The 18,033-nt window shown below is 39.0% G+C and overlaps 2 protein-coding genes across 39 annotated transcripts in view; one reads left to right on the top strand and one right to left on the bottom strand.

The window, feature by feature from the left end:
- Nucleotides 1-6,638, top strand: part of camk2d1 (calcium/calmodulin-dependent protein kinase (CaM kinase) II delta 1) — an 81,173-nt gene extending 74,535 nt beyond the window's left edge. For 11 of the 12 annotated variants that reach the window (XM_058624013.1, XM_058624012.1, XM_058624019.1 and 8 more), the window contains 4 exons: nt 4,018-4,093; nt 4,186-4,280; nt 4,501-4,729; nt 5,300-6,638. In XM_058624013.1, coding sequence (XP_058479996.1) covers nt 4,018-4,093; nt 4,186-4,280; nt 4,501-4,729; nt 5,300-5,303 — 404 coding nt within the window. In that variant the 3' untranslated portion in view covers nt 5,304-6,638. Of the gene's footprint in view, nt 1-4,017; nt 4,094-4,185; nt 4,281-4,500; nt 4,827-5,299 lie in introns of those variants that run through there. The other variant, XM_058624014.1, reaches the window with a different exon arrangement.
- Nucleotides 6,639-8,265: 1,627 nt separating this feature from the next.
- ank2b (ankyrin 2b, neuronal) overlaps nt 8,266-18,033 on the bottom strand; it is a 142,758-nt gene continuing 132,990 nt past the window's right edge. For 26 of the 27 annotated variants that reach the window (XM_058624383.1, XM_058624382.1, XM_058624388.1 and 23 more), the window contains 6 exons: nt 13,430-13,522; nt 13,022-13,105; nt 12,770-12,934; nt 12,470-12,658; nt 12,227-12,318; nt 8,266-11,049 (listed from right to left, as the gene is read on the bottom strand). In XM_058624383.1, the coding sequence (XP_058480366.1) occupies nt 10,818-11,049; nt 12,227-12,318; nt 12,470-12,658; nt 12,770-12,934; nt 13,022-13,105; nt 13,430-13,522 (855 nt within the window). In that variant the 3' untranslated portion in view covers nt 8,266-10,817. The remainder of the gene's footprint in view (nt 11,050-12,226; nt 12,319-12,469; nt 12,659-12,769; nt 12,935-13,021; nt 13,106-13,429; nt 13,523-18,033) is intronic. The other variant, XM_058624386.1, reaches the window with a different exon arrangement.

The following is an 18,033-nucleotide window of genomic DNA, read 5'->3' as shown; positions in this document are numbered from 1 at the left end:
GACGACATACTATACTATGACTTTTTTGACTAATTATGGACGACATACTATACTATGACATTTTTGACTAATTATGGACGACATACTATACTATGACTTTTTTGACAGATTTTCGACGACATGCTATACTATGACTTTTTTGACTAATTATGGACGACATACTATACTATGACTTTTTTGACTAATTATGGACGACATGCTATACTATGACTTTTTTGACTAATTATGGACGACATACTATACTATGACTTTTTTGACTAATTATGGACGACATACTATACTATGACTTTTTTGACTAATTATGGACGGCATACTATACTATGACTTTTTTGACTAATTATGGACGACATACTATACTATGACTTTTTTGACTAATTATTGACGACATACTATACTATGACTTTTTTGACTGATTTTTGACGACATGCTATACTATGACTTTTTGACTGATTTTCGACGACATACTATACTATGACTTTTTTGACTGATTTTCGACGACATACTATACTATGACTTTTTTGACAGATTTTCGACGACATGCTATACTAGGACTTTTTTGACTAATTATGGACGACATACTATACTATGACTTTTTTGACTAATTATGGACGACATACTATACTATGACTTTTTTGACTGATTTTCGACGACATGCTATACTATGACTTTTTTGACTGATTATGGACGACATACTATACTATGACTTTTTTGACTGATTTTGGACGACATGCTATACTATGACTTTTTTGACTGATTATGGACGACATTCTATACTATGACTTTTATGACTGATTTTGGACGACATGCTGTACTATGACGGTTTGGTGTCATTTTAGATGACAAAGTATACTTTGCTTTTATAGGAAGTGATGTCAGTTGGCCCAGCGGTTAGTGTTGTTTATTTTGGATACCAGCCTCCCCAGGGGACACTGGTTCGAATCCTAACCCTCACAGTATCTAAGACATTTTTATTTGATTTTGGACCACATACTATACTATGACTTTTTTGGCCAATTTTGTACGACATACTATTCTATGACTTTTTTGGCCAATTTTGGACGACATACTATACTATGACTTCTTTGAGTGATTTTGGACGACATACTATACTATGACTTTTTTGGCCAATTTTGGACGACATACTATACTATGACTTTTTTGAGTGATTTTGGACGACATACTATACTATGACTTTTTTGAGTGATTTTGGACGACATACTATACTATGACTTTTTTGACCGATTTTGGACGACATGCTATAGTATGACTTTTATGACTGATTTTGGGACGACATGCTGTACTATGACTTTTTTGGGTGATTTTGGACGACATACTATACTATGACTTTGTTGACCGATTTTGGACGACATACTATACTATGACTTTTATGACTGATTTTGGGACGACATGCTGTACTATGACTTTTTTGACTGATTTTGGAAGACATGCTATACTATGACGGTTTGGTGTCATTTTAGATGACAAAGTATACTTTGCTTTTATAGGAAGTGATGTCAGTTGGCCCAGCGGTTAGTGTTGCTTATTTTGGATACCAGCCTCCCCAGGGGACACTGGTTCGAATCCTAACCCTCACAGTATCTAAGACATTTTTATTTTATTTTGGATCACACTATGATACTATGACTTTTTTGACTGATTTTGACGATATGCTATACTATGACTTTTTTTGTGATTTTGGTTGACATACTATACTATGACTTTTTTGGCCAATTTTGGACGACATACTATACTATGACTATTTGAGTGATTTTGGACGACATGCTATACTATGACGGTTTGGTGTCATTTTAGATGACAAAGTATACTTTGCATTTATAGGAAGGGTAGGCAGTTGGCCCAGCGGTTAGTGTCATTTATTTTGGATACCAGCCTCCCCAGGGGACACTGGTTCGAATCCTAACCCTCACAGTATCTAAGACATTTTTATTTGATTTTGGACCACATACTATACTATGACTTTTTTGAGTGATTTTGAATGACATACTATACTATGACTTTTTTGTGATTTTGGTTGACATACTATACTATGACTTTTTGGACTTAATTTTGGACGACATACTATACTATGACTTTTTTGAGCGATTTTGGACGACATACTATACTATGACTTTTTTGACTGATTTTGGACGACATACTATACTATGACTTTTTTGGCCAATTTTGGACGACATACTATACTATGACTTTTTTGACTGATTTTGGATGACATGTTATACTATGACTTTTTTGGCCTATTTTGAACGACATACTATACTATGATTTTTTTGAGTGATTTTGGACGACATACTATACTATGACTTTTTTGACTGATTTTGGACGACATACTATACTATGACTTTTTTGACTGATTTTGGACGACATACTATACTATGATTTTTTTGAGTGATTTTGGACGACATACTATACTATGACTTTTTGGACTTAATTTTGGACGACATACTATACTATGACTTTTTTGAGTGATTTTGGACGACATACTATACTATGACTTTTTTGACTGATTTTGGACGACATACTATACTATGACTTTTTTGGCCAATTTTGGACGACATACTATACTATGACTTTTTTGACTGATTTTGGACGACATACTATACTATGACTTTTTTGACTGATTTTGGACGACATACTATACTATGACTTTTTTGACTGATTTTGGACGACATACTATACTATGACTTTTTTGACTGATTTTGGACGACATACTATACTATGATTTTTTTGAGTGATTTTGGACGACATACTATACTATGACTTTTTTGACTGATTTTGGACGACATACTATCCTCTGACTTTTTTGACTGATTTTGGACGACATACTATACTATGACTTTTTTGACTGATTTTGGACGACATACTATACTATGACTTTTTTGAGTGACTTTGGACAACATACCATACTATGACTTTTTTTAGTGATTTTGGACAACATACTATACTATGACTTTTTTGATTAATTTTGGACAATATACCATACTATGACTTTTTTTAGTGATTTTGGACAACATACTATACTATGACTTGTTTGAGTAATTTTGGACAATATACCATACTATTACTTTTTTTAGCGATTTTGGACGACATACTATACTACGACTTTTTTGAGTAACTTTGGACGACATACTATACCAGGGGTTTCATAGCACAAGTTGAGCTAGAGGGTAACATGTAACTTTGTGCGACATATACTATGACGTTTTTGGGTGTTGTCATAGTAAACGTCATGTCGTCCAAAATATCACAATAATGTCATAGTATAGTAAGGCATCCAAAACCCAACAAAAATATCATTGATAGTAACGTGTCCAAATATGTCATAGTATAGTACACTGTGGACATTAGCACTCTTATCTCAAACAGTTCCGGATACCTTGTAAGCTTAGTCTTTGCTATTTGCTGAGTAAAGTCCACTGTGACTTTCTGCTACAAAACCAATCGGAGCAGATGTACTCTTGTCCTCTTAAAGCTTCAACTGAAGCTGGAGCTGCTGAGAAGGACATATTTAGACGGGAACATGTTTCACCTCGTAGCAGTTAGTTTTCTGGTCCTAATGTCAGTGGAAAGACTGAGGTCACAGGTCACACAGCTGCCGATTGTAAGCGTCCAGTCGTCCTGGAACAACAGTGGCGATGTCGCTGTTGAAGGTAAATGTAGATTTAGTTTGCTGCCATTTCAATCCTTCACGTCTCTTTGTTCACGATCATCTCCATGTTCCCAGTGTCAGTCGTTGTTTTTTACTTTTATCCTCAACAACTGCACTTATTCTGTCCACTCATTGTCTCCTAGCTTACCTACTTAGCATGAAAGGTAATTTTGATGTTGTTCGTGTTGAACCACTAACTGAACTTCCAGTCCTTGTGATATTTGTGGTTTTGGAGAACGTTGTGACTCTTCTGTCCCTGTGATGTTGGATCGACGTTGTCTTTATGTTCCTTCACTGATCAATTTTCTTATTTCATCTATATTTATGAAGTTGTCTGCTCTTGTGTCTCTCAGCTCGTAAGCAGGAGATCATCAAAGTCACAGAGCAGCTGATTGAGGCCATCAACAACGGAGACTTTGAGGCCTACACGTGAGTTCAGCAAGCATGTCACACGCTTGCTCTCATGTTATATTTGAAGCCGATGAATTAACATAACCTGGCGTCTTTGTGCACAATTTCAGGAAGATATGTGATCCTGGCCTCACGTCCTTCGAGCCGGAAGCTTTGGGAAACTTGGTTGAGGGAACCGACTTTCACCGCTTCTACTTTGAGAATGGTAAAGAAACTAATGTGCAGTTTCCTGCGTCCAAGAAACTGGTGACTTGGTTAATACTTGAGTTTTAATGTCACCAAAATGTAACAAGAGTAGTTTTAACGGTCTGATAAATGCAGCCCTGAAATTTAACGTCTCCCTGAAGAGAAAACTGTACAATATTTATTTTTCAAGGGTAGAACGTCTTGTCCACTTCCTGACTTGTCCTTGTCGTCCTCTGCAGCTCTGTCTAAGGCGAAGCTGCCGATCCACACCATCCTGCTCAACCCCCACGTCCACCTGATCGGAGACGAGGCCGCCTGCATCGCCTACATCCGACTCACCCAGTACATCGACGGCAGCGGCATGCCTCGCACCATGCAGTCAGAGGAGACACGCATCTGGCACCGCCGTGACAGCAAGTGGCAGAACATCCACTTCCACCGCTCCGGCTCGCCCACCGTGCCCACCAAGTAAGGTCAAAGTTCACCTGGGTTGAGGTCTAGCCTCCGGGAAGCTGCTGTGGATCGGAGAACACATGAACATTAAAGTCTTTTTTTCCTCCCTGTTTCCTTGTTTGTTCTTGTCTTTTTTTGTTTATTAATTTTATTTGTCCCGAAAAGCATTTTGTTTTGGGAAACAAAACCATGTTTTTAACCCTGTTGTGTTCATAAATATGGCATGAATTTTGGCAAATTGTGTATTTTATTTCCAGCTCAGCTTCTACAGTGAAGTTAAATTACACCGTGTACAAACAAGTGTCACACTCATACCATTAAGCGCCAAAAATGTCCCATTGAAACATAATACATGCATTTTATTATATCTGGGTGTCAATCTGGGATTTTTGCCTTGGAATTGATTATTTTTACTACTCTCGACCACACATGCTATTTCCACTAGATGGCGTTTTTGGCACTTTATTAATACTAATTAATTAGTATTTGATAACAATAATTAGTTCAGATAAAGCTGAATGACAAATAACAAAAAACAAACATAAATGCTGTGTATTCTCATCATAATATTAATTTGTGTTGCAGTTGAGAGGAACATCTATGATGACCAAACACCCTCCAGCCTACAACAGTCAGCTGAGAAGACCCCGCCCACCAAGTGTCCATCTAACCCCACCTCCTCAGCCAATCCCTGTCCATGACAGCTAGAGCTCCGCCCTCTTCAGTGTGTTGTTTACATATTGTCGCTGCTGGACTGATTGATGGTTATCATACATGTAAAAAAAAAAGAATAAATTAAGGGAGAAACTTTATCACTTACATTTTGTAGTGAGAGTGTGTGATATTTCCATCCACTGCATGATTTTATTTTTATTTTGTTTTAATAAAAAGTGTTTGGTTTTTTTCTGAGGAGCCTGTTGGTCAAATATGTGAACCTTCCAGTTATCATGTAGTGAGACTTTTTTCATTTAAATATTGCACATATTCAGGAGCTGTTGTGATGTGTGTGTTTTTGTTTTATTGTTTTTTAAACGACTAATATATCACATATCTGCTTTTTTTTTTGAATTGCCACTTCTTGAAGCTCAGACACAGGCTCGCTTTGTTTTGGTGACGTATAGGTTTATGGTATAGTTGACGTGAATTTCCGCTCTCTTGGCGACGTTGTGCGTTTACTAGGAATCTTTTGCGACGTATTAAAAAAAAAAAAAAAGAAAATGAATAAAAAGATGAGTTTAATTTACGTGTGTTTGAATCATCACACGTGTGAAGAGTCTTATGGTAGAATGTAAACTATAGAGATATAACGTATAAATCCTAACGGCCATTCTGTGACTCTTTCCAGTTTAAAGTCATATTTTTCATATTTAGCACACGACTAATTATGTGAATTTTCTTTTTTCTATTTTGCGTTGTTTACTTTTTTATATTGTGACATTTGTCCCTCTTTTTGTCATATTATCATATTTCTTTAACGTTCTTTGTTTGATTGACACGTCTATATTGCTCTGCTTCTTTTCTTTTTTTACCTATAGTGTATGTTTAATTTTACGCCAGTGTTTTTTACATCACCACAGTTTACACTGGACACCATTAAAATAGAGAAAATATCATGTTCACACAACGTCAGTAAGTTTCTGTTGATTATTGCAGCTATGACAAATTGGAACATTTTTTGGCCAAAGTTACTAACAAGCATCTCTGTTAGTTATTAATGTGTCTATAATTATGTCACTTAAGGTTTTACATTTAATTCAGATGATGTCACATGGTTTCATTAATGATTTTTGCTTCTTTTTTTTTTGCTTTAACACCACTTTTATTTACTTTTTTAAAAATCTTCCTAAAGCGCACTTTTAGGAAAACCTGATGTATGTTTTAAGAAAAATAAAAAAATGTAATGTGTGATTTATGCCAAAATGAACTGAACTGGACTCTTGTGTCTTTTTTTCTACCGATATGACATCAAACCTCGTTTTTACATTTTACAGCAGAATAATGGTGTAAAATTGCTTATAGTAGTTACACCAGAGAGTTTAAATAGTATCACTTTTACAAAATAAACATATCACGTACACCGTTCATGTTATAACACAAAACTTAATACCTGTAGGTACAATTATATTAAAAAAATTATTATTTGTATTTGCAACCACATTATCGAATATTCTGATATATCAGCAGTAGAAGAAACCAATAATGTGGTACATATTGTTTATCTCAGCACATCTTTTACTAAATTTATTAAAGCACTCCGACCGCTAGATGGCGGCAAAGTGCTTCCAATATGAATCTTGGTCTGTGTGGAATGTGCATCAACTTTACGTGCACAGTGTCTTTTAAATCTTTCAAAAACTAGTGAACTGTTAATATAATAACAGAAAACAAACGCTTATGGAGTACATGTTTACGTCAAAACATATTGCTTTTTGCTCTATTTTTAATTTTTAATATTACGTCAAATGTATCACTATTTTACGATATTCACTATACTTTGTATTACACTTCTCACATTATGCAAAACATGTTCATGCAGAACATTTTTTACTTTATAACACGAAACTTATTGTATTTTGTGTTTGAAACTTATATTACTATATATATATATATATATATATATATATATATATATATATATATATATATAAGTTGAGTATTATATACTCATATTTTAACACCAAATGTATCATTATATTTGCATTAAACTTTTCACATTATAAAGGAAGGGAGGGAGGGAGGAAAGAAAGAAAGAAAGAAAGAAAGAAAGAAAGAAAGAAACAGATTGGGTCATGGAAGGAAGAAGGAAGGAAGGGAAATGATGGTTGGAAGAAGGGAGAAAGGAGGGAAAGAAGGATGGGCAAAGGGAACAGATTGGGTCAAGGAAGGAAGAAGAAGGAAGGATGGAGGGAAAGAAAGAAAGAAGGGAGGAAAGAAAGAAAGAAAAAAAGAAAGAGAGAACAGATTGGGTCAAGGAAGTTAGAAGGAAGGAAGGAGGGAAATGATGGTTGGAAGAAGGGAGAAAGGGGGAAAGAAGGATGGAAGAAGGGAGGAACACAGAAAGGAAAGGAGTGGAGGAAGGAGGGATGGAGAGACCGAAGGAAGGAAGGAAAGAAGGTCCATTTGAAACAGATTGGGACAGTTTGACCCAGGAGGACAGAAGGGTTACGCAGTAAATGTTAACGTTATAACACAAACTGAATCCTTTTTTTCGCTATAAACTTAATATTTTAAAACGTATCACGTTTCACATTGCAACACAAAACACGTTTAACGTAGTAAAATTCCCCGTTATAATGCTAAATGTAAAGCTTTTTTTTCCCACTAAACCTCTCACCTTTACATGGTAAAGATATCACTTACCGAGCATGTTTCAGACGTTTCTCTGCTTCAACACACTTTGAAATGAAAAGCTCAGCTCATCAGCAGCTGATAACCATTCATTTGAAGCAGGTGTGTGTGATCAGGGAAACGTCTCACACACACACACACACACACACACACCTGTGTGATGGCAGCGAGTAAAAGAGTTGTATAAAAAGTAATGACATCACTTCACATTTGACACATGTACAGTTTTATTGTTCTGCCATGTAAACACACTGCAGCTGCTAGGCCTTGTTAGCGTTTCAGGTTCATATTTTTTATTAGTTATTATTTAATTTTTTTTTAGTAATAATTTGATCATACATGCCCGCGTAGATAGTTGCACTGCTAATATGTATATATTGTTTATCACCATGGAAACAAGATGCTCATTTCTCAAATCAAATGGTCAACTTTTGGACAATTTTATTGTCGTGTTAAGTCTCAACTGCAGAGCCTGAACGCAACTTTCAAATCCACAACACTCTGTTTCTCTGCAATGACGGGAAACACAAAATAATCATCTGTCTTCACTTTCAGCTTGAGACTACATTCACACACACACACACACACACTGTACAGGGGCCACAAGCAGACAGCAATAAATAAATAAGGAAACACAGATGTGGATTTAAGGTGTGATGTGTCAGTTCCTTTTGTGAGCAACAATTAAAAAACAACATCAGAAGTGAAAGCAAAGCATCTACACGTGATGTGAGGAGACACTTATTAAAGGACAAGTCTGGGGTTTTATTCACGTCAACAAATCCCGATAAATCACACAAACGATCCAAGACCTCAAAAAAGAAACACAACAATTCACACAATTTCAGGAGAAAATTCCTCCTGCTTTCCGTTGTTTCAAATCAACGTGAACGCGAAAGCGAGCAAATAGTGCATTCGTTGGGGTTTGTAAATATCTTATATTCTCTATAAATGCAATAACTTCAGTAATAATGAAAAAAGGTCACAAAAAAATACTAAATTCTACTAAAAAAAATTCAATAAACATCCTCATCACCTGGTAAAGAGCCAAGGGAAACCATAGTATATATTAATTGTTGTATATTATATTAGTCATGTGCATGTATATATATATATATATACTTAATGTAGATCAAACTTCCTACACTTCCCAGAATGCACTCTGCTATAATCTTGTAGACCAGTGTTTTACTAAACTCCACACCTCCTTGTTTACAGTCTGTGCTACATTTCATTTAAATTAAAATAGCATTAATTAGGTTAAACAATGTTATTTTAATTCCAGTAAAGATGACTATAAATGACAAGGATAAAAGGGCCTCATGTTTATGGTTAATTTATCTGGTTGGAACATTAATAAGTTAAATTCTTGGACATTAAAAATACATAAATAATACAAAGTGTAGTATACATTTAGTTAACATGGGACAGCAGGAAGTTAAATTGAATTTAAAATGATATTCTCTGCAGAGAAAGAACAAATTTGGGTAAGAACGTGTAAATTAATCCAGGATTTGTAATCCAAATTTTACACGCAAAGTAAATGAGGCCTAGTGAGAGAAGCTAATGCCTAAATAAAACGGACGAAATTAACACAAAGTACGGACGAAAGGCTCTGTTTCCGTTTCAGTGAGTCAGATGTTTGTGAAAAATGAATTAAAACTAAATAAAATCCGACAAAAACTCCACACAGTATTCTGTTAACTGTCCTAATACGTTCATAGCGATAAGGGAACATGTCACACACTTGCGGTTTTAAAAGTTTGACACGACAAAAGGATTAAGATTAATTCAGGCTTAGAGACACAGACAATATGTAACTTTTTCACGGGATTTGTTGACGGCAAGAAAACTCAGACTCGTCCTTTACAAGGCTTCGCGGAGACAGTGACGCGAGTCTGAGGCGAGTCTGAGGCGAGTCGAAGCAGCACACGTGACGGCGGGCAACAGGAGCGGCTGCGTATACGGGGGAGGCGGGGCTTAAGTGCTCGATCTGCATCATAGCGGTGCTCATCACTACTTTCTTTCTCAGTACACACGCTGTAGATATATACACACGCACAAGCACACACAGAGGTGGCAGATAAGATGTGAACACACTTAGACGGACACGTGAACATTGACGACAACGACAAAAAAAAAAGGGGGGGGGGGCAGATGCATCATGGGAAGACAAAAGGTGTGTTGTAAACAGATCGAGAGTCCGTGATGATGCACACTTGCTCCTCCATGTGACTTTGATCTCTGTACAGTTGCTTTTCTCCAGCTGAGGCGATGCATGTACAGCAGGTTTATGTTGAGGCTCACATATTAAATGCTTTTCATTTTTTCCCTCCTTTTTTTTTTTTTGGGACTTTTTTCTTCCCCGGTCCCTTTTTCATCTCCTCTATATACAAAAGTTTTTTTTTTGTTGTTTTTTACAAGAGTTCTTCAAGAAGAGGCCCGAGCGTGAGGCGAAAATGTTTGATCTGGATCCACCTGCGGGCGCGTTGGTAGTTTGACGACACCGCAGCAGCCCCGAGAGGTCGAAAACAGCTGGGAAAAAATCATCATCCCACAAAAAAAAAAATAAACAAAAAAAAGTTGCTTTCTTTGGCTACGAAAAGAGCAAATGAAACACGACGACGCAGCGATGGCGAAAGGAAGAGTCGTCGCCGGAGCACAGAACGCTTCCTTCCCAACAGAAAGAAGAGAATGACGAGTGACGGGTGTGGAACTTTTTCCATCCGAGGAGACGATCAGCGGAAGCAGCTGCTCAGTCTTCATTCTCATCCCCCTCCTCTCCATCATCCTCATCATCATCGTCGTCCTCCTCCTCCTCCTTGTGGTCGTCGCAGTACTGCTGGAGCAGTCGGCGCAGGTGCTGCTGCAGGGCGTCGGGCTGCCGAGCAGCTGGAGTGTCGTCCAGACGCTCCAGGTGCACGTGCTTCCCCCGGGCGTCCCTCACCACCGTCCTCTTCTGGGTTCGCGACTTACGCATTTGGCTTCTGCAGGAAGAGATACAGAAAAAAGATAAAGAAGTGACACCACGTCACTGTTTCTCGATCCTGATCCACTGTCCTGCCATGTTTTAGATGTTTCACCTGCTCTAACACACCTGGTTCTAATAGTCAGCTCATCCAGAGGCTCTGCAGAAGCCTGGTAACCACATGTTTATTGGAGCAGGGAACATTTAAAACATGCAGTGTTGCTCTTCCTTTTGGGTTTCATTAGATTAATGAATGAATTAATGAATGAATAATTAACTTTTTGCAAAATAATTTTTAAAAATGAATAATCCAATCAGAGTATGTCATATAATCTAGTTTATTTTTTTACTCGTATCTGTGCTGTTGTTTGTTTTTAATGTTTTTTGTGCTTTGTATTTCCTGTTTCCTGTTTTTTTTATCTTGTATAATAGTAATTTTATGAGGTTTTTATCCTTTTTCCTGTGAAGGAAAATTGTAATTTTTCGCTTGACAGTTTTATACCATTTTTCATTTTTTAAAAACACAGAGTAAAACCCGCTTACTCATACTCAGAAGAAACTGATATGTGCTGACACATGACCAAAATCCAAACTGGAAACACACAGCATGCACATCACAAGGGAAGTAGAGCTGCAACTTCTAATGGATGTTAACGGTTAATTCATCTTACAGAACATGGAATTGAAACACAACTTTTTAAACACTATGCTAATTATGCTAAAACTGGAGAGGAGATAATCAGCTTCCTGTTTACAGCACACACATACTGTACATTTTAACTTATGGTACTGCAGAGCTCCGTGATCACCCAATCCCATCATGCAACACTCGGAACCAAAACGTCGCCATTTTAAATCAGCGTGTAAACAAAGACATATGTCTCTTCACTGGCTGTTTCTGTTAAAAGTAAAGACTAAGTAAAGGCTCAGGATGCTCAAACAGTCGGGGAACAAGCAAACGGGAAAACATTTTACTGGATCACTAAAGATCTGAATTGGATCTGAGGTTAAAACACCAATAAAAGACAAAACAATGACACTGATTAGTTAGGATTCAGAGCTGAAATGCTCATGTGGACACGGACTGAACTGTAATCGAGATGTTAAAACGTCAGGCAAGTGAAATCACACCATGTTAGCCTAACCCGGATTAAAGGATCATTTCTACACAGTCCCATGCCGCAAGTCAGTCCAACCTTCTAACCACAGAACCGTCGTCCTGCACAATCTGTCTCTCTACTACATGAGGCATGAGCACTTTCCCAAAGCCTCCGGCAAAACTCAAAGCCTGGAGGGGAAAGAGTAGAAGAGGAGGAGGAGGAGAGAGGGATCAGGGGGAGGAGAGAAGACAAAACACTGGAATCCAAACAAGGGTCTGATCCACAGTAGCGAGAGAGCACCATGATAGAGGATGATTTCCTTTTTCTCGACACACTGACCTTCTCAAAGTCCTCTCTAGCTGAAGGGAGATCTACAGCCAGCGACGGGTCTCCCATCTGCTTCTCCGTCCTCTTTCCCGTAACGACCGTTTTCTTGACGACCTTGCTGACCTTTCGACCCTGCACTGGCTCCACCTCAAACTCCGATGACGTGGCAGCGCCGAGAGCCAGAGGCTCTGAAAATGTCAGCTGGAGAAACGGAGAGAGAGGGGGGGGGGGACATTTATGGGGTGAATCCAGTCGATGATACGATTCACACAAAAGAAACTTGTAGCTGCTGTAACGCCATATTAAACTGACCTCTCTCTGATCTCCCTCACTGTGAAGCACCGTTCTCTTCACCACTCTGGAAACAGAGTCTCCCTCCTCGATCTGCACCGTCTCCTGATGCGATCCCTCGATCGTCACTTCCTGCGACTCCATGCCGTCCGGAGACACGTATTTACGAATGATCTTGCGCGTGATCTGGTCAAGGCGAAGAGAATAAGCTCACAGTAAGAAGAAGACAACACCGTCACAGATCTTTTAGGTGAGGCTGGGGGTGTTCCTTACTTTCTTAACAACCATGTTCCCCTGGTCATCTATGTACTTTTCCTCCGTGACAGTCTGAGGGGGAATATCCGGCAAGTTATCAGCCTGTTGAAACACAGAAGCATGCGCTGTGAGTATTTACAGTCCTTTCATCAAACAAATAAACAAAATAATGACCAACACCTCTAAAGCTATCTTAAAGCCCCAATGGGAAGAATCATTTTAATGTGGAAATAGAGAATTATAATCAAAGAATTTGTAATTCTCTCAATGAAATCAAAAGGAGACACAAACGCCAAGAAAATAAAAATGGAAAAAAGCACTAAACACTAGAGCTTTTTAAAAATACTAAACCTCCACCACCAACTAAGCCTGCGTCGCTCACTCCACAGTGCACTGCGTCTGCACAGACGCATCATGCTTGTTTACCTGAATGATAACTCTGCGTCGCACCACCCTGGTGGTCAGCACCTCCTCCTCTGAGCTATCAGAGGACAGCATCCCTAGTTCCTCTGCTATCTCCTGGGAGACAGCACACATCCAGCAGACAGGTCAACAAATCAGGTCTACACTGAATCACTCCGTCACACTCCTCTGACCCCCGTTCATCCTTTCTCTTTACCTCACTTTTGTGTTTGCTTGGCCCAAACAGTTTATAGACACAGTAAATGACGTGATGAGGGGAATAAAATCAACTTGTATGGCTGACGTGAGATGAAGAGAAGGTACAGAGGTTTTTGAAAGAAACATGCAGAGATGGGAGCCACCAGTGTACGAAATATGAGGGATCCCTTATGAAAGGTAGTAGAGTATTTTGTTGTTTTATAGTCTGTTTTATTATTGTTTTTAGGTTAGAAAGTTGGATTGGATATTATTCATTTGAAGCTTTACTTAGTTGTTAAGTACAATTATCTGCTAAGATTTGAGACATCTCTGCTGCCAGTCTTACTATTATGAACAACATTTAAAGACTTTAAAAGGCAACATTAAGCAACAGTTTGCCTTGCATGTCAGGAAATACATGTTAGCTATGTAAATACAGTATACAGTGTAGCATTTTAGAGTGCAATGATTATTTCAAAGCATCCAACTGAAGGTTACCCTGCACATTATCTCCAAAAAAAAAGGTCCTTCACCATAGCGCCCTGTAGGGCAATTTGCAGTGACCCAGGTTTCATGTAGTCCTTTGGTCCATGTCTTCCCACTTTCATGCTTCACTGTCGTGTCAAATAAAGGCAAAATATATCTTTAAATCATCTCTTTTCATGGTCTGTTTTTGTTTTAGTCAAACTTTATTTGGTCCGACATGCTAGCATTCAAATTCAGCATTTTGCACTTTTAAAACCACAGTCAACTATGGACGAAAGATTCTGTATTATGTCACAATGACCACGTTCATGTTGAAGATGAAACCAAAAATGTCCCTTTATTTGTGGTTTTAAGTTGGCCTACTGTGCAGAACACTACCAGACCATGAAGGGGTACTTCGCACACTGACGGGGAAAGAATTGGGATGGATGGGGAGAAAAAAACAAGCACAAATCAAACGATGCAAACAGAGTTGGTTGTGAAATAACAGCAATATGTTGTTATTGAATCTGTTGAAAAACAGCATCTTCCACCTGTGTCAGCAACACTGATTTCAGTCAGTAATGATGCAGTATTTACACAGCAACACATCACAGTTAACACTTCTGTTATTTTCCTTGAAACTTTGGGTACCCATGCACAGAAAAGCACTCATAAGCCTCACTTAGTCCATAAAGTGCACATTTGTGTGTCAAATTGCCCGAGTCTTGAAAGCAGCACCACAACAACCAGCTTGAACTAGGCAAAACACCAGCCAGTGCAGGGTTACACTCATGCTTGACCTCTTACCCTTCCCAGGAAGTCATCATCATCGTAATACCCTGCCTGATCTCTTGAAGGAAGCTCCTCGCATTTCTGGAGGTCGCCTTCTGTGCGACACTCACGTGAAGCATCGGAATCATAGGCAAATTCCCCAAGGCTTTCACTGCCAGAGGAGAAGCGCTTGTATTCGTCCACTTGGAGGAAAGGATGAGAAGCGTACTGAGGGCTCCCTCTCAGGAAACCAGTATTAGGGCTACTCCCGGGCATTGGAGACAGTGGCTCTGAGATATGATATCTAACATCATGTTCCGCTTTCACTTCTTCTGATTCAGAGAGGTCAGAAAAGCCTTGTCTGCAGTCAAAGAATTCCATATCTGAGTCAGAGTGCTGTGGAGACTTGGAGCCTGTAGGGAGTCCTTTTGTTGGAACTTTTAGTTCTTCTGATTCAAATTCTGAGACGGTTTTCTCAAAGTCTGAGAGGACTCTCTTAAAGTCTGGGGAAAACTCAAAGTCCTGTGCAGTTTTTGACTCACTTTTGGTGGTGACTTCAGTCACAGTCTCAGCTGAGTCACTGAACACTGGAGATACTGGACTCAAATCATCCAAGGACATTGTGGTACATTCAGAAACTCTCAGGGTTTGTTGTCCTGAAAATACCGCTTCATAATCAGGTGGCACCAGAAACTGGCTTGACATGGGTGAGAAAAGCTCACTGGACTGTGATTCTTTAGGGGACAACTCCCACTCTGAGTACCCATGTAATCCCTCTGATGTTACATTAAACATCTTCTCAAGTGAAGGTAGAACTGGAGTAACAGTTCTGTGGGTTGTGATTGAGCTATATTCAGGTAGCTGTAGAGGAATGGTTTTCATGGGCTTGGCATCAGAGAGCAACAGACCTATTTTACTGGTGTCTTGTGTTGCTGTTGTGGTGGACAACAGCGTGCTTTGAACCTCACCATCTGTTGTCTGAGGAGAAGCCTGTAAATAAATGTCAACATTGATCATATCCACCAATAAAATTACCTCAACATTTTACAAAAACTGCTTTCAGACATGCACTGAAGTCCAGACATTCACAGGAAATTATCCTGCCAGCTCCTAAGTGTGTCAATTTTACCACTGCATTCATCAAACTCCAAGCAATGTCCAGAGCAATTCTTCAGATATGTGAAACCAGCTAAAGTTAGTCTAACTGAACAAAGATTGTTTTGTGAAAGCCAAAACATGCAGCCTCAAAACCATCAATGGTGATGTTAAACTTCCATATTTTCACATTCCACACACTTGCTCCACACACATTGTGGACAAAGTCCCAGGATTAATAGACTGCATTCTGTCATGAGTCTGTCAAGATATGTCACACAGTGTTATCACTTCATCCCGGTTAATGAACTCTCCCATTGTGCTGGACTGTCATGCTTTAACTCTTACCATTTGCCCGACAGTCTTGTTCTCTAGTTCCCCAGCTTGGACCTTTAGTATCTTCTCATCCTTTTTATTTACACCTTCAACTGGTGATGACTTCAACGGAAAGTCTTCCTCACAAACAATACTTTGGAAAGTTGAGGTACTTTCAGTTTCTGATCCTTGCTGTATCCATTCTTTGTATGACAAAAATCCTGTCTCCAATTCTGTCTTTGTTTGCTCGTCAGAACTTTGAAAAAGTAATGGTGACAGAGCCATCTGCTCTTCGATGGGTGAGTGCTGCTCAGGTGATAAAGATGTAGCAAAACTCAAAGGTTTTGATTTGGGAACTAACTTATCACTGTCCTCAGAACAATAACCTAATTCCTCCTCTGATTCAGCAGTTTGTGGACTCTGTGGCCTTGGAATGTCATCCATCCAACAGTCGACAGGTAGAGGATCAAACTCAATATCAGATGACAAAGACATGGGTGAAGATGATCTTTCAAGGGGGGTAGGATCCATGAAATAAGATGACAATATCCTCATAAACACAGGCACGGGTGAGTCAGGCAATAGTCGTCTGAACTCATTGACAGATGAAATGGATTCAGGTGAAGATGGTCTATCGGTCTCAGCAGCTCTTGAGGATGTGACTGTAAGCTCCCAAAGTGATGAGTCTGAACACAGTGACTCAAGTGATGATGACCTACGTGCTGTGGTGAACCCCTGGACTAACACAGCAAACTGAGGGATGGGAGAGTCTGGAGGGAGAGACATGTTCCCGTTGAACTCTGGCATAGATTCTGGAGATGATGCTCTTCCATCAGCCATGTGCATGGTTGATTCAAGTGACATATATTCTATATCGGATGCTAAAGTGTCAGGTGAGGTTGATGCTGATCTCAGGAATGTTACGCATTCAGGCAATGTTGCTGTAAATTCGGGTATGGGCGAATCTGGTGAGAGTCGTCTAAACTCATTAACTGATGCTACGGATTCGGGTGATGATGCTCTTGATTCTACCACCATTGCTGAATTCGGGGACATGGGTCTGAAGTCTATCAGAGATTCTGGTGAAAAACGTAGATCATCTTCCTCTGTATCAGAATGTAGTGTTTCTGGTATTTCAAATGTGTACTTGGTATCCTTGTATGGTGCTGCTCTAAAAGACAAACTGTCATCAATCCTTGGGGGAGGTGGTTCCAAAACAGGCATGTCAGGTCTAGCGTTTGCACTAAAAGCTTCATCAGCTATTGAAGCTGTTTCTGTTGAAGTCAGTTGATCTGTCATTTCTATAGGTTGTCCTGTGGCATTAGCATTTTGATCTTTTGCAATTTCTTGCTCATCACCTGAAACGTGACTTTCATATTCTATTTTGTTGCCAATAAATTGCAAAAACCCTGTTTTACTGCTGAATGTTTCTCCAGCATACTGAGGATCGTGTACTTGTGAAATAAGCTTCTGTAACTCAACATCATAAATGAGATTATACTCAGCAACCACAATGGCCGACTCCTCAGGAATGGTAGGAACTACTACAGGGGATAAACCTCCATCAGAGGCAGTTAGAACTTTTAATTCTGTTAGCGGTGATTGATGTGTCAATAGGAATTCCCCCTTATCTGATGCAACAGATTCTGGTGATGCAGACCTGTCTTCTGCACAAAACAGGTCTAAAGTTTGTGACAAATCATCTGAATCTGAAATTTCACTGGTTGGTGTGTCTCTTAAAGTCATGTATTTTTCTACTATTGTCTTTGAAAAATCTTGCA

The sequence above is a fragment of the Solea solea genome, chromosome 3, assembly GCF_958295425.1.
Source record: "Solea solea chromosome 3, fSolSol10.1, whole genome shotgun sequence".
Taxonomy (NCBI): Eukaryota; Metazoa; Chordata; class Actinopteri; order Pleuronectiformes; family Soleidae; genus Solea; species Solea solea.
Note: the sequence above shows the minus strand (reverse complement) of the source record. Positions and strands in the feature narration are given on the sequence as shown.